Consider the following 16,315-nt stretch of genomic DNA (forward strand, 5'->3'; position numbering starts at 1 on the left):
TTTATAGAATCTGTAAAATATTCATAAAGGCATATTTATTGCAGATCTCACAATGGGACCCCATTGTACTTTTTGTTTGTCCTTTCTAATTGTATTTATACTTGTAGGCACAATATTTATGCAACATAAAGCATCCTTTCTTTAGTTTAAACAGAAAACACTCTAAGTCAGACAAGAGCAGAGGAGAGAATAGTGATGTTTTGTAGGTGTCTCAATCTCAATATCATTGTTGACTCATTTCATCTAGCAGTCTTACTTTTCTGAACAAATTTTCCTTCTGTGAAGTGTTCAGATTTGTTTTTTGAAAGCTAATGTCAAATGCTCAAAGCTGATCTTGGTAAATGTGGAAGGTAAAAGTACTAAGACAGACTGAATTTTTTTCTGTGACTGTTGCTGTAAGTGGAATATGAGACAAGTGCTCCAGATCCAGTACAATGCATAAAAGGTTATAATATTTCAAACAGAGGTTAGATCAGAGAAAAATCCTTGGGTCTGATGATCCATCAACTTTAGCTGTAGACAGTCATCACCATGGCTACAGTCTATTTTGATGTGCCCACAGGTACTTCCACAGGCACAATTACAGGCAGTTACCTTTTGAAATACAACATTCTTACCTTACTGACAGACACCCTTGGAAACATAACATTCCTGCCTGTTACGTCTTCACAAGCTAGTAAAGAAAACCAGTTTTAGAGAGAGAAAGCATGTTGAAATTTTTCTAATGAGGCTTGAACCTTCAGCTGTTTAAATGTATGTTAATTCGTCTTCTCTTTTTAACAGTTGACTCAGAAGGAATTGTTAAAAACCTCACAGTGAGTAAATGTCTTCATAACTTTTCCTCATAACTACTCTTAAAAAGAATCTGATCAAAAAGCACAATTTGTAAAAAAATGACACTACAGTGCCAGTTTAAATAGTACTGACTCCGGTGTACTATGGGATGCAGTTCTGGAAATTGTTCAAAGATGATGCACAAAGGTTTGCCACAGGGGATCTCTCTTCAGAGCAAAAGAGTTTTCTGTATTTTCACTTTGAAAGACAAGTGGCTGACTTCACATGGAAAAAGTAGGGTATATCTTCATTACAGAACAGAATACAGCACAGAGATGCTTCAGATAATAGGCATCTTGTTAGCACTGGACCACCAGTGCCAAACCCAGTCTAGGTTAAAGTAACTTTTTTTAGTATTTATTTGTATTTACAATTTGCAGTGAATTAAACACTTAAACTCCCTACCCTCTGTGTGTTGGCATAAATTCCCCTTTTTTTCTTCATTCTCTTTTGTGACTTGTCCTAAGCTAAGCATTAGACAGAAGTTCTGGTACTTTTAGAATAAATGCTCTCAGTTTGGAAAAATTCTGGGCTCCCAGTTGGGTGTGTTTCTAATATATCACCACTAGAGGTCTACCTCTAACCTGTTGAGCAACTCAGTTGTGCAATATTACACTTCACTTTGCCTGTGTCTGAAGTCCAAAGGACAGTGAACCTCTCTGTTTAATTTTTTCTTGATTCTGAATGCCTAAGAACATACTCTTTATTTGCCAGCATTCAAAGAAGATGTAGGAGTAGGTTATCAATGGTTGGGAATAGCAGAGGGAGCTTTTTCAGTGCTACATCCCCTACTTCACTGTATGATGTGGATCAAAGAACATCAGTGTGAGGGTAATATCTATCACAATTTGCATGTTCTCAAATTCAGTTGAAACTCTTACTGCTAATAGTTACAGAGATGTGACGTCTCATGCCTTATGGAAATATCTGGTATCAGAACATGTCCTCTTTCCTTTTCTGTTCTTAAATGTTTACTGTATTTTGTCCCTCTTAAGTTCTTAGAATTAGAGTTTGGGGCAGAGAAGGGAGTTGTGTGTTGTATATTAATTGCTGATCAATAGACATGAAAGTCCTATGTTGATTTCCTCTATTTTTTCTTTTAATTAGACCTCTTATCCTGGGCTAGCAAACACATTGAAACCTTATTTTTCATGTTCATGGATTCCTCTATGCTTCTTTGATGACTATTAAGCCACACTCATTTCACATGTTAATGTCATTCTGTGTAGAGCATGCAACTCTAGTACTTGGAGGTAAAGATATCAGATCACACTCCAAGAATCCTATGTGGTAAACCAAACCCAATTCTGTGGTTTATCCATCAGCATTTTAGATGTTCTGTGTAGTCCCAAGTGCTGGATTCCTTATCAGGAGCAGCACTTCTGAAACTTGGCCATGATGTTTGCAGCCAGCTGGAATGGCTTCTATTTGCCACATATAGTTAGGTCTTTGCAGTATGTCATATGGTTATCATTAGGCTCTCAATTCCGAGGTCATTCATGGCATGCCTGCTAACACTACCGTTTTAAATGATATTAACACGTTAAACGTGGATATAAAAACTAAGACCTTTAGCTAACAGCTGAGCAATGGACATTTACATAGCATCACAGTACATGTTCAGGCTTGGAACTGAAATGTAAGACTGTGCTATATTATGTATACTTGGCTTGCTTTGTTATTTACTGAATGGTAAAGTAACAGATCATGTCAGAAATTAACTGCCAGGGAACTTTCTCTTGTAACGTGTAATCTTACCAACTAGGTGCCAGTGATATTAGTACAGACAAATAGACTGAACGTTACTACTGAATGTCTTTCAGGTCTAGATATATTTTCACTACAGTGTTGTATTTGTGGACTTCATATACATATTATATATAGTGTATTTTTGAATAGTCCTGAAAAAGTGTCATTTTTCCCCCCATTGCTTCCTGGGCCAAAAATGACATCTGCAGGTTATCTGAGAAGCTATCTGTGAATAATGGGCTCTGTGCTTACATTCATTTCACTAAGATGTTTGTAATAATTTTGAATGATGGGCATTTTTTTGAAACTGAGTGAAACTCATGACTGGACTCTTTGCTCTTACACAGTGCAAAAGATCTCCTCAGCACTTCAAGCCCTATCTGACGCCTGACTTGCCAAAACGATTCCACTATGCTAATAATGTTCGTATTGATAAAGTTCATCTTTTGGTGGATCGACAGTGGCTGGCTGTGAGGTAACCTAATTTGTGTGACTGTTTCCCTATTTTTTCATCCCATTCTCATCCTTCTAATTTGCTTCACAGATGCCTCATTTCCTTTAGACTTGCTACATTACCATATTTGTTACTTTTAAAATCTTACTATGAGTAAAAAGGATGCATGCCTTACACATAAAGCCAAGAATGTGTTATTAGTGTGATTCAAACCTTAACAGTCTAATACAAGAGTCATTACTACTCCAGATTAAATTTTTACAAAAACCAAAATACAAAACCAAAATTGAGGAAAAAAAGAAAGTAAAGAAATGAATACTACCTCACAGAAAAATTCTCAAAAATCTCAGAATCACAGAATATGCTGAGTTGGAAATAATGCAATTAAAATTGTTATACAAAACATTCTAGGATCTAGGCCTTTGCTTGGCGTTGCAGTCACCCCTCCACTGCCCTTCTAGGTCCTAAGGTTGATGGCTTCAGTCTGGTGCAGGTGTGGATATGGCCAATGATCTGTATTACGAGTCTTTCATCAGGAGGAATATATCAAAATTTCTTCCTCACTCTGTGATCTGAATGGGGTTCTTCCTATTTGTATGCTAACACTACAGCTCGCTTGTTCTTCACTGGTCTGCAAGTTAACATGACATCTCAGTTCACTAGATATGGTACATTCTACATGTGTTAGATGTACTTGTATTATCATGCAAAGATAAGCTGGTAAGGTAACAAAGTAGACATAACCACCAGGTCATTACAAAAAATTGCTGTAAGAGTGAAACTTTAAAAAAAAAATAGCTCTGAGCAAGTCAGGAGAAGTTCAGACAAGCCTTAGACCTGAGGCTTTGAAAAGTCCATACAAAATCTGTGGTGTTTGCAGCAATACTATACTCTGGTATTGCAGTAAGAGAAACGAGATCCAACTTGGACTCTCAAGACTACTAAAATAGTAGAAAATTCCCAACCTAAATGAATATATCTCTTGACTGTTTGCTTTGATGCAGTCCAATAATTGTCCTGGACATATAAAAAGAAATGTTCACTGAAAAATCTTATAATAACCCTTTTTTAAACTGTGCTCAAATGTTCTTGGGACTCTTAAAAACAGGATGCACATGCTTGATAACTTGTGCATTGAATCAGTATGGGGTAACTATCTCTTTATCTTTCCAGGTGTCTCAGCAGTGGGTAAATAAAAATAAGTGTTAATCACTATGTTAGACTATTTTGACATATTATTAATTCTATAACCTAACCCTACACATCCACATCTCTCCTTCACCCTTCAGAATTCATGATGAAAATGCCTTGTCTTGTAAGGCACAATCCCTTGCAGTGTTATTATTCTGCAAAGGCTAATAGCACTGTTCTCCCATTATAAGTCTGCTGGTAAAATGCAGATACCACAGAATATAACTGAAGAATTCTTTTTAAGCAGATCACACTTGTTCTGAAACTTCTCGCTAGGTGAAGGCCTCAGTACAAAACCAGCAATTTTTTCAATTTGTTTTCAAAACATTGTTTCACTGTACACTTGTAGCCACCTAGGATAATTTATTTCTGTCCATAGCAATTTCTGTTATGGAGAAAGACATCTCCAGAAAAAGTGAATACTATGATGAGCAATAAGTACTGCAATATCATGCTTGAGTCAGTTCATAAGATGTGATCCGGAGTCCAGTGAGTCACGATGACTGTTATTAACTGGTTCTATTTGTGCTATTTTTATTTACATTTTATGATGGTTTCTCCTTAGGGATAAAAGATACACATCTTGTGATGGGGGTAACCATGGCTATAACAATGAATTTAAAAGTATGGAGGTAAGATGATTTCTATTCAAGCCTTGCACTTTATTATGTACAAAATCATGATGTGCTAGGCAAAGCAGCAGAATACAGAATATATGATAGTTTTTGCAGTTTGCTTTTCCTTTTGAGCCAACAAGACATGGAAACTGTTAACACGCTCTGGGTCCACATGTTTGTATTGATTTTCATCAATCTGTACTAGGCCTGCTTCATTGGGGTCCCATATTAAAACCTCTCTGGGCTTATTTTACCTGCTTGGAGCCAGGTAGACTACAGTAACCAAGTATACTGTGTTTAGCTATGGGACACTGAATTATTTTGTTATTTCATCCTTCTGTTGAGGCAATGACTGAAAAATCTCCACAGGCTCTGGGAGTTCACCTGAGTACCTGAAAGCCAGTATACTTAAAAAAGCTAAATCTCATTGTCTCTGCTTGTCTTACAAGAGTTAATCATATCATCAGAACAAAAAAGTTAGTATAGTTTCATCCAATTTTCACTTCTGGTTACAGTGAAAATATTTCGAGGTCTTGAGCTTTTGGTTTTTCATGTACTTTCTGTGATGTGACCTTTTAAATAAAGTCAAGTGTGCCACTACATGTGCCATATTCTGTGTCCAAGAATCAAATTCTACCAGATCTTCACAACTGTATTAAAAACAAATGTCAAAATACTGTTCAGAAGGATGCTGAATGTTTGTATGGAAAGGAAAGGTAAATTCTGGTTACCATGGAAACTTTAATCATAGAAAATCTTATGCTGGTGGCACAGTAACTGAAGCAATTTGTTTTGCTTTATAAAGACACAAATGTTATCTATCTAATATAAATTAAAAGTTCCTTTTCTCTTATGGAAACATAATATTGCTTTAGAACAGATAATTGTTCTGTTTAGTCATGTTTCCTGTGTCTTACCACAGGCAGCTCAGGAGGCTTATAAAGTAGTAGAAACTACTGTGAGACTGTAAGTAGTATCAGTGTTCTGCTACCATGTTTGCAGACTCTAGCGAGGGTCATCCAGCTCTGTGTTGTACCATTGGTGATACTGATGCAAGTGTTTCCTGACCTTGGAGTGGGTCTCTGCAGTTCCCTGCTTACTGCTTTAAACATAGCTATAGGCCCTTCAGTGACTCAGACTTTGGAATAGAACAGGTATTAAGAAAAAAAGCCCCCAAACCCCAATCAAGAGTCATGTATTATTTAAACTATCCTTCTCAATGAATTTGTTTTGCAATTTCCTTCAAATTACATGCCATGGCAAAAATTTGCCTTCTTTAGCAGAACAATCCTGTATCTTTAACTTTTGTGACTGCAAAAAGATTATATTTTCCATTTTCCATAAAATGCAACTGAATTGTTTTTGAATTTGAATTCCTTTCGATAATGATATTTTTTTTAAATTACCATCTAGGCTATATTCTTAGGATATGGCCCAGGCTTTAAAGAGAAAACAGAAGTGGATGCTTTTGAAAACATTGAGGTTTACAACCTTATGTGTGGTGAGTATAAACAATCCAGTACTTTAGATGATAAACTGTTTCAAATGCCAGTGCTATAAGTGCTAAAAGAAGAGTAACTAAAAATTCAGTGATTTCATTCAGAAACTAGGTTTTTCCCACAAAACACTGAATTGATGCTTTTATGCCTTCCATACAGTGCTAAAAGGCAAACTGGCAAAAGCTGTTCTGCTACAAAGTTTTTTTCTGATTGCAGAAGAATTCCACTAAAGAATCAGAGAGAACAACACATGCCATGTGGGCTAGTTGAAATGAGGCCTGTGAAACTGTGGGATAAGAATCTTGTAACTTGTAACATATAATGGACCATTGCAGTTCCAGCAGTGAGCAATTAGGAAGGATGTGTCTCAGAAAATATGGATTAAAGCATCACACACTAGCAATAGGCTAGGACGCTTCAGAATATGGTGCAGTTGCAATCACATTCGTACTCTGCATTAAATTAATGTTATGGAAATATATAAAACTGTATCAACAGTACTCAAATCTATAATTACCAAATCTTGATGCAGTGGAAGATAGCAAAGAACGCCCCTACTTAGAAAATTGCAGGTTGATGAGAGTAGTTATCATAATAGTTTAGATAATGGAATAACTATTTCTTCTCCATTTAGAATGCCTAGGAGAATGACTTTTTAAAATGCCGGTTTGGTCTTAAAACATGTGTACAAATTTCAAATATTTCAACAGATTTGCTGCGTATAACACCAGCACCAAACAATGGAACTCATGGCAGCTTGAATCACCTCTTAAAAAAACCTTTTTACAGTCCTTCACATCCAAAAGAAGACTCTCCTCCTTCTTCATGTCCAGTTTCCAGTCTTATTCCTGAAGACGGACTGGGATGCTCATGCCAGAATGTAAATAAGGACTTCTTGTATCTTTTTCAAGTGTGTTCTGCTTCCTTTGCTTTTTCTAAACGGTGGATTAATTCTGAATGATTCTCTCACATTTTACAGGTGTCAGTTGAGTTAGAAGGAGTACTAAATGGGAGGTTAAATCTCAGTATAGAAGAAAGTAAGTAACAAGATTGAAAAGTACAATAATATTTTTAAATCTATACCTGGTTTGTATTTTATGTAATTGGTTTCAGTGGGGATTTTTCCAATGTTAGTTACAGTTGAATGTAAAGCAGGAAAGCCAAGTAAGAAGCATATCTTTTCTCCTTTTTCCCTTTGCATTTCTTTAAAAAAAGCTAATGGACACTGTTATAGCAACATGTATATATAAGAATGGGATCTGAATTTCATTAAAATATTGGAAAACACTATACAGGTTCCAGTGGTCTTTGGAGAAAGCCTGAGTGCCTCTAGGCTATATGTCATAACTTGTGATTCCTACCTTTTATCCATAACTTAGTCTTTCTCTAATCATAAATCCCCATAGATATTTCTGTTTGTTTTTTATGTGGTTTCTGGAAATTTTAGGAAATATTGTATTGCTTCCTAGCCAAATAAGATGTAAATTTCACTCCACTGGCAAGATAAGTTTAAAATTTTGGTATGAGATTTCAAAGAAACAAGAATATGAAAATCTGATAGACTGGCTTTTGTACATTAAACATAATAAGAAAACTATTTTCTACATTTTTTTATTCCACTCATAAACCAAAAGCTTAAAGAAACACATGTCCATGTTTACTGTTTGTTTTATTTTTATTTATTAAAGTTTTAATTTAAATTTTTATCTCTGCTCTCTCAAACCTTTGTGCCATCCAAAATGTTATAGAAGAATAAATCCATAATTATTGCTTAAATTTTAGTAAAGAAGGCAAGTTCGGATCATTTGCCATATGGGAGACCCAAAGTTCTTCAGAAGAGAAATGTGTACTGCCTTCTTTCCCATCATCGGTATGTGAGTGGATACAGCTCTGATGTCTGGATGCCACTGTGGACTGCCTATACTGTGAATAAGCCTGTAGGTTATCAAATATCTTTACTATTTTTAAAGAACTGGTTGAAAATGTGGTCCATTCTTCAGGAATCCTGGTTAAGTACTAATGGCCTAAGGCCCTTATGTCTGAAAAAGTGTCTTGATATCATTCAAATTTCAGCTACCTTAAAATACAGTTTTAAAAATGTGGGAATGGCCATTCATTAGACACACAAAAGACATAGAAGAATAGAGCTGTGGGTAAGGTGGTTCCCGTAAGCCTGTTCTGTAAAAGGGGTATGCTGTCAACACAGTGCTCCAGCTTGTCCATCAGTTCCTGAGGAAAAGGAGGCTGTGATTTCCAAAATCAGAAGCTTTTAAGCTTTCCCAAGAGTATCATGATCTTTTCCTATTTGTGCAACTCTTGAAGACAGTTTGTATTAATGCATATTTCTCTATGTTCTGCTTATTTGCTCTGTTACATGATATAATTTCTGAGAAATGGAATTATGGTTGAATGAACCTCTTAGAGTTTAAAGATACGTGGCTCTGGAATAAATTGTTTGAGTTTTCAGGGTCATTAAACTAGTGGTCGGTCATGGACTTACTAGCCCCTATAATTTGATCCTTCTAAGTTGCCTTGAAGAAATAACTTCTACATTGATTTTTCTGTCTGAAGAGGACTGTTATTGATGTCTATGTGATTTCTTATTTTATCAGTAAAATACGAAGAAATAAGAGATCATAAAAAAGTTAAAGTTGTTGTTGTATACAACAGCCTAATTATTAAGTTTAAAATAATATTTTCTTCAGTGACCCTGACTCATTAAGCCTGCTTTATGGATTTGGGCAGTATAAAGGACAAAATGCTCAGATGAATTGGATGTCAGATTTGTACTGGGATTTACATTTGCTTGACAATGACACATGATCTGCTCAGGTGGCAAAGAAAGATTTTTGTCTTTTATGTTTCAATCCATGTGATATATATGTTTTCCATTAATATACAACCTGATCATAATATGGGCATTTAGAGGAATTTTGACAAAAGAAAGTAAAAAATTTAAATCCAGGAGTAAAAAGAGGCACAAGAAGAACATTCCAGTTCTTTGTTTCTGCTCAGTTTTAACCAAAGAAAATCCACTGAATAATGCACTGAATAAAACAATTCTATTTGTATAAAACAGATATGTTCCATTCTTACCAAAATGAAAATAAATTACATGCAATTTACATGAACAGGATGCAAAAGAAAATACAGTTAAACACAGAAAGCATGTTCAGATGATTTAGTTAATGCTTTAGTAAAATCATAAAAAAAGATTGTAGAAAAGGTTATAGGAAAAAAGTGAAGGTTATAGAACAATTATACCCATCAGAATCACTCTTGGCCAAATCTTAGCTGGTGTGCATGTTAACATGTCTCAGTGAAGTTAGTGAAGCTAGCCAGTAAAACGTACTAAATTTACTATGACTTTCTTTGGATATAACTCTTGAGCAGCACAGATTCTTATGGAGACAGCATCCTCAGATGCCAAGATGAGGTGATAGTGTCATTTTAAATACCAGCTGCTTCCCAGGAGGATGTGACATCAAGTTTGTGTTTCCAGAAATATGTAAAAGTGACTAATGAGTCAAACGTCATCTGTTTTTGCCTAAGGTATAACCTTATTTTGCTACTACAATTTTACATGCTGCATAAGGATTTCCCTGAATTACCTAAAAACAGAAGTAGAGGGAAAACATTACCCAGAAAACATTAGTATCCATTACTTGCAGTGACCTGATTCACTATGAAAATAGGAGAAGTTTCAATGAAGTCCATTCTAGAAAATTGAAACCATACAAAGCATAGGCTCACCCACAGCCGTGGGTGTAATACCTTTTTTTTTCCTTTTCACAGGAAGACACATCTCCTCTTCCTCCCACTGTTTCAGACTGTCTGCGGGCTGATGTTAGAATCCCTGCTGCTCGGAGCCAAAATTGTTCCAACTACCCAGAAGGGCTGACCTTCACCCGCAGTTTCCTCTATCCTCCCAGTGAGCACGGTTCTTTTTATAGCTAGACCTTAGAAAGTCTTAATCAGCTGGATGTGGGTTTATGTTTAAACATATACCCGAACACCAAAACAAACTTCTCTGGACAGTGTGTTGGGCAGAAAAAGGCTTCCAGTGTTTGTGGACTGACCAAAAGCAGGCAACTGCTACTTCCATCTAAATTTTCAGTTTAGAACATTTAATTTTTTCTTTAAAAAATGGAACAACTTGAATGTGATGAAAACTGGTTGGAAAGACATAAAGGGCTAGAGGGAAGGGCTGTCCCTCTGTATAAATATTAATTTCCTATAGTCAAATTTGATTACTATTTATTGAACAGATTGTACAAACAAATGAGATATGTTTGTAGTAGGATCATACACTCATGCTCAAATGTAAATGTAATCAAGTTACATGTACCTGCAATTTATAGTGACATATGAATCAATTTGTCTTTGTATAGTATTCCATTCATTTATACTCTGGTCTTTTCATATAGACTTCAATTCATCTGCTCTTGAACAGTATGATGCCTTACTTACCAGCAATATTGTTCCCATGTATACAGCTTTTAGAGGTAGGTTGCAAAGTCTTGATTACTTATGAATTATTTTCTGTAATTACCGCTTTGGATTTGATAAAGCTATAACAAGGACTTAAAATATTATTTCATGGCCTGCTGTATATCCAGATGTCGTGAAAATACCTTTAAAACTTTTTAAAAGTAGATGTTTCAAATTTTGAAACACACTTATGAGAGTTTTTTTTTTCTGTGTATAGTCCTGTCTGATCTCTGCGTAGGTGTACCTGTTCACTTTTGAATTGCCTCTTCATCTCCTGTGCTGTCCCAACTTAAAATGCAAGCTAGGAAACTCATGAAAATATTTTCTTGGGAAAATGCCAAAGGTGAAGGAAAATGGAACTTTTTGCAAAGTCTCAAGAGAAGATAGCTCTTAACCAGTGCCCTGATAAAATGCCTGTTTCATCAAGCAGAAACTCAAAACAGATAATAATAATCTTAGAATATTATTTCTAAAATAGATGCTTCTATTATATGTGTAGTAGGATAGATTAACTCTTCTGATCCAGCCTGACTCACATTTGTTTGTAATCATTGGTAAGAAATTTTCTACAACTGCGTATCATCCTGTTTTTACTCTGTCTAGACTCATTTTCTTAGAAAAAAAGATAAAAAGAGGAATTGTGTAATGAAAAAGATGTAGAAAAAGCATTGATATAGTGATCTTCCTAATGCATTCAGACCTCATTTATTTGCTCACTCAAGTCACATAAAAAACAGAGATACAGAGGTCTTAAGTGTTTTTTATCTTCCAAGTAAATCAAAGACAGTACAAAAAACCCACTTCTTCCAAGGAAAACTACAAGCAGTTACTCTAGACCATAAAGAAGAGGAAAAGCAATAAGAGATGTACTCAATCCTCCAAACAAATCTGTTCTTTTTTGCCATGTTAGTTATAAATATTTGAATAGTCTCACTAGTTTATATTCTATAAATTCTATTTTCTCTAACAACGTCTGTGAAATAAGCTGAATGGTCTAGTGATATTTGATACCAGTTCTGTAGAGTTAAACTAACTCTCAGGTGGTGAATATTGCTCTCACAAAACCATTATCTCAGTTCCTGCTAATTGGCACACTGGAGGTATTAGCAAATAGGTCATAACTTAATGACCTCTTATCTCTAGAATTGTAGCTTCTGCTTCAGATTGTGTCTCCAGTCATGCAGTTTGCCTTGCAGAACTGTAACAGCATTTACTTTGCCTCTTTCAATGACAACTGGGAGTATCTTCCTTCTGATGAAATCCAAATTTTATGTAACAAAGAGTTGATTTTACAGGCAGTTTACGTCTGAACTTTTTTTATTAATCTATAGTGAAAACTGAAATATGTTCATTTTCTTTATTGGTAAAATAACTTCAAATTTATATTAATTATGGTTTTATTTTCTTTTAATGACAGACATATGGGACTATTTTCATAATGTGCTTCTTCAGGAGTATGCTAGAGAAAGGAATGGTGTAAATGTTGTCAGTGGACCAGTGTTTGATTACAATTATGATGGTCATTTTGATAGTCCTGATGAAATTAAGCAGTAAGTACATGGAAAAGCCAGAAGTCAAACTCTACATTATTTCCACTGTATTTCCACATCAACAAATTATTATTTAAAAAGAATAATAAACAAATACCATGGAGGTATAATTTATATATATTATATATATATATGGAATATTCTCTTTATTACATCCACTGTTACTTATACACCAGCAATGCCCTACAAACAGATACAGTACCGTAGAATTGGAAGTTCCAGTAAAGAATAAAAAAGCTTTACGTGTGTATCTCTGTACACAGACACAGATGCAGACCAGTAATTAGTAGCTTATGCCTTAGATTTTGGGCCTCTGCAACAGAAATACAAGGACCACATATGGCATCTAAACAGGCGGAAGATATTCTTAAGCATAATTTTCTCACTTTCATATTGTTCTTGCTCACCTGTTTGGGTTTTTTTTTCCTGTTCTATCCAACTGGTGTGTTTTATCAAAGGTCTGATTTCTGTGTTTGCCTTCACTGAATTGTGTAACTGAGAATGCAAAATGTAACATTCCTGAGAAGTACTTTTGCATAGCTATGACTTACACAGCTCACTTCAAGATCTGACATATTTGAGGTACACATAAAAGATAGACTGATTATTTATGTTAGTAAGGATAGAAGGAAAAAAAAAACAGAATTAGAACAACATCTTAGATTAGGGAAAATGCCTTGTGACAGTAAGAGCATTTATGGAGTAGAAAGGTGCTGGGAAATCCGCACAGCTGAATTTGTCACTAGAGATGTTTTATTCAAGGTTAGACTTATTACCACATCTGTTAAAAATGGTTTGAGACTGGGAAAGTCAGCTCTGACACGTAATAGGAGGGTGGAAGGGAGGAGAGACTACAACTTCCTTCCAAGCAGAATGCTGTAATACCCAGCTGACCACATAATGTTGCCTACAGTTTGGAATAAGTATGTTTTATTCAGCATGGTTATCCAGTTATACAAAGCAACATAATGATTTCAGGGATGGTGTTTTTTGGGTACTGAAGATATACTAAAAGCTTGAGAAGCATTCAGCTCCTCATCAGTTTATACACAAAAGTGACCACATTCACAGAATAGCCAGAAAAGGATGGCAAAGACATTTTCAATTGGGTATCCTAAGCTGGTTTATAAAGCACACAGCCACAAGTCTTAATTCTGTCATTTCTTGATGGCAAGGAACCAGCACTTAATTTTCTCATCACTCTTCTTCAATTCACCTGGTTGAAATTCTTAATGTAATGAAGAGCAAATATGATGATCTTCCAAAGCCTCTTCCAGATATGGAGATCTCTGGCTTTGGAAAAATAAATATTGACCATATAAGCAGTCCTGTTGGTTTCAGTGGGACTTCTTGTAGCAGAAGGACTAATCCATGCATGTTTGGCTCTTCATGGACATAGATAGTGAGGCTGTCTATCCCATCAGGTTTGTTTCTATTTTTTTTTTCAATTATAAGAGAATTTAAGACATAAAGTGTTGAATAATCTATGCTAAGGTCTGTAATTGCTAATGGCATCAGTGATTGTAATATTTGATGCCTCAATAAATCCCTTAATTAATGTGTTTGGTTTTTTGGTTTTTTTGTAGGTATGTAAACAATACAGAAATCCCTGTCCCAACCCATTACTTTGTCATTCTGACTAGCTGCAAGAACAAGTCCTATACTCCACTGAACTGTTCAGGGTCCTTGGATGTTTCATCTTTTATCATTCCTCATCGACCCGACAACACTGAAAGCTGTGCTGTAAGTATAACTCTATGCTCCTGTGTGCCAATGAGCTTTGTGAACTGTTTCCCATTGGAATCCAATCATCTGGAGAATCTTTAGAATTCTTTTAATTAATTCATTCTGAATGGATTGAGAGTGAGTTGAGAGTTAAAGCAATGACTGGAAGAACAAGAAGCTCCAGGAGAGCTAGCTGGAAATTAATGAGCTGATAGGAAGCAAGGAAGGAGAAAGGAAGGTTTGATAAGAGGACTCGGAAATGCTATCATCTGGAAGAGCCAAGAACAGGAGTACAGGCAACATGGTAATGAAACAGCTTTATGGAAGGCTACAGCATAAATTTACTCCAGAGGTATCAGAGGACTTTGAGTGTTATTCCCTTCAGTGCAGCTGGAAGAATTCCTTCAGTCATTGTTCCATCTCTATGAGAAATTAGACAGCAGGCATTTAGATGGATGGTTCTGCAGTTGAAATTCCTAGTTGGATTAAATAAAATATCTGTGTTTACCACTAACAGTGTAAATCTCATGTTTTGTAGCAAACAAAACAAGTTTTCTGACCGTAATATGTATTGTTGTGCCAGCCATAAACTCGGGGTTGTAGAAGGTTCCTTTACTCACTGTGTGTAATACAGAGTCTTCGCACACAAAAGTATAGCTGCACAGACTTGAACTGGCTCTCAAAGCCAGTTTTTAGTTTATTTATAACTTTGAACTGGTAACTTCAGACAGGTGCAAGTTTGGGCTACTTGGAAACAACTTCCGTGTCTCCTCATTTGTGGTCTGGGTAATCCACAACTTTCCAGTGATCCTTTTGGTAGTAAAGAGTTGACTAACCATACAAAATAAACAATTAGCATGAATTAATTAGTCTTTATACTTTGGAAATTGACCATTGTTTCTAAAGTTTAGCAGTAACTCCCCAAAATTGTTGCACTTCATGTTCATCGTATCATGCAGTAACATAAATTTAATGAGCCTTTTGTTTCAGAAATGGATACTGTTAATGGAAAAGCAAATTACCATCTGTTGGCCAAAAATAAACAAAACAAAACAAAAAAACAATGAAAAACCAAAAACCCCTTTATAGTAAAAGCATGGAACAATAACATTTTTGATTGATTAGTGGTTACATTTCCGTTGTTTTCCCTGTCTAGCTAGCAACTCTTATTGCTGTACTAAAATCAAGATTGAGCTGCTGTAAGGACTTTGTTCGCTTGTTCAGGTGCTTGTTGTTGGACTAGCCTGAGCACTGCAGCTGGTTTATACTGTAACTGAAACAGTCCTTACTTGTGTGTTTAATACATGACTCATATGTACTTAGTTAAAGTCATACTTACCATTTCAGCCTAATTTGCTTCTTTGTTACCTTGAAAGTGGGAAAGTGGGAAGAGGAGACATCCGTTTGATTCTGTTTAAATAAGATACCTAACAGCAAGGTTGTAAAGATGCCTTGAAAAATCTGAAAAGTTTTACCAACTCATGGCCTTTAGCCTGTCAAACCAGTTCAAACACTGGTAATTGTCTAGCACCACTACCAAACAACACTGCCTTTTGTGTGTTTCAACATTTTTCTTGTTTGCTTTGACAGGAAAATAAGACACTTTCCGAATGGGTTGAAGAAAGAATTCAGACTCATTCTGCACGTGTTCGGGATGTGGAGTTGCTCACTGGGCTTGACTTTTACCAGGAAAGAAATGAACCCATTTCTGAGATCTTAAAGCTAAAGACATTTTTGCCAATATTTGAGACTGAAAATGACTGAGTATCTGTGAAAAAGTGTCAGTGCCTGGAAGAAAGAACATTTTTTGTCTTGTTAAAGTATGTGGGAAATAGGCCTCCAGCTCTTCTGTAGGAAAACACACTTAGAGGAGCTGCTTCCTTTTTTATAAATTTGTGGTTTTTGGTCAAGAGTTTTGTGCCAATAAAAATTGAATAAAAATTATGAATAAAAATTACCTAAAGCGAATTAAATCATCATTGTTGAGCCAAGCTTTAAAAATACAGATTATAGTTTTCTTACATAAAAATTAATATACATTAATATATACAATAAAAATATTAATATAGATACTGTATTAGTAGTGAAACACACACACACACATCCACCCACCCACCCCAAAACTGCAAAAGGAACATATTTTATAAGGGACACCAGAACTGTAAACTGTAAAGAAAATACTGTAAAGAATGGAAAAACTGTAAA

General features: G+C 35.5%; 1 protein-coding gene across 1 annotated transcript in view; it reads left to right on the forward strand.

The window, feature by feature from the left end:
- Nucleotides 1-16,083, forward strand: part of ENPP3 (ectonucleotide pyrophosphatase/phosphodiesterase 3) — a 35,558-nt gene extending 19,475 nt beyond the window's left edge. The window contains exons 14-25 of the mRNA XM_071549098.1: nt 784-815; nt 2,931-3,058; nt 4,794-4,860; nt 6,259-6,346; nt 7,055-7,224; nt 7,324-7,381; nt 8,127-8,281; nt 10,140-10,275; nt 10,772-10,849; nt 12,253-12,385; nt 13,972-14,128; nt 15,701-16,083. Coding sequence (XP_071405199.1) covers nt 784-815; nt 2,931-3,058; nt 4,794-4,860; nt 6,259-6,346; nt 7,055-7,224; nt 7,324-7,381; nt 8,127-8,281; nt 10,140-10,275; nt 10,772-10,849; nt 12,253-12,385; nt 13,972-14,128; nt 15,701-15,874 — 1,376 coding nt within the window. The 3' untranslated portion in view covers nt 15,875-16,083. The remainder of the gene's footprint in view (nt 1-783; nt 816-2,930; nt 3,059-4,793; nt 4,861-6,258; nt 6,347-7,054; nt 7,225-7,323; nt 7,382-8,126; nt 8,282-10,139; nt 10,276-10,771; nt 10,850-12,252; nt 12,386-13,971; nt 14,129-15,700) is intronic.
- The last annotated feature ends 232 nt before the right edge of the window (nt 16,084-16,315 follow it).

The sequence above is a fragment of the Pithys albifrons genome, chromosome 2, assembly GCF_047495875.1.
Source record: "Pithys albifrons albifrons isolate INPA30051 chromosome 2, PitAlb_v1, whole genome shotgun sequence".
Lineage (NCBI taxonomy): Eukaryota > Metazoa > Chordata > Aves > Passeriformes > Thamnophilidae > Pithys > Pithys albifrons.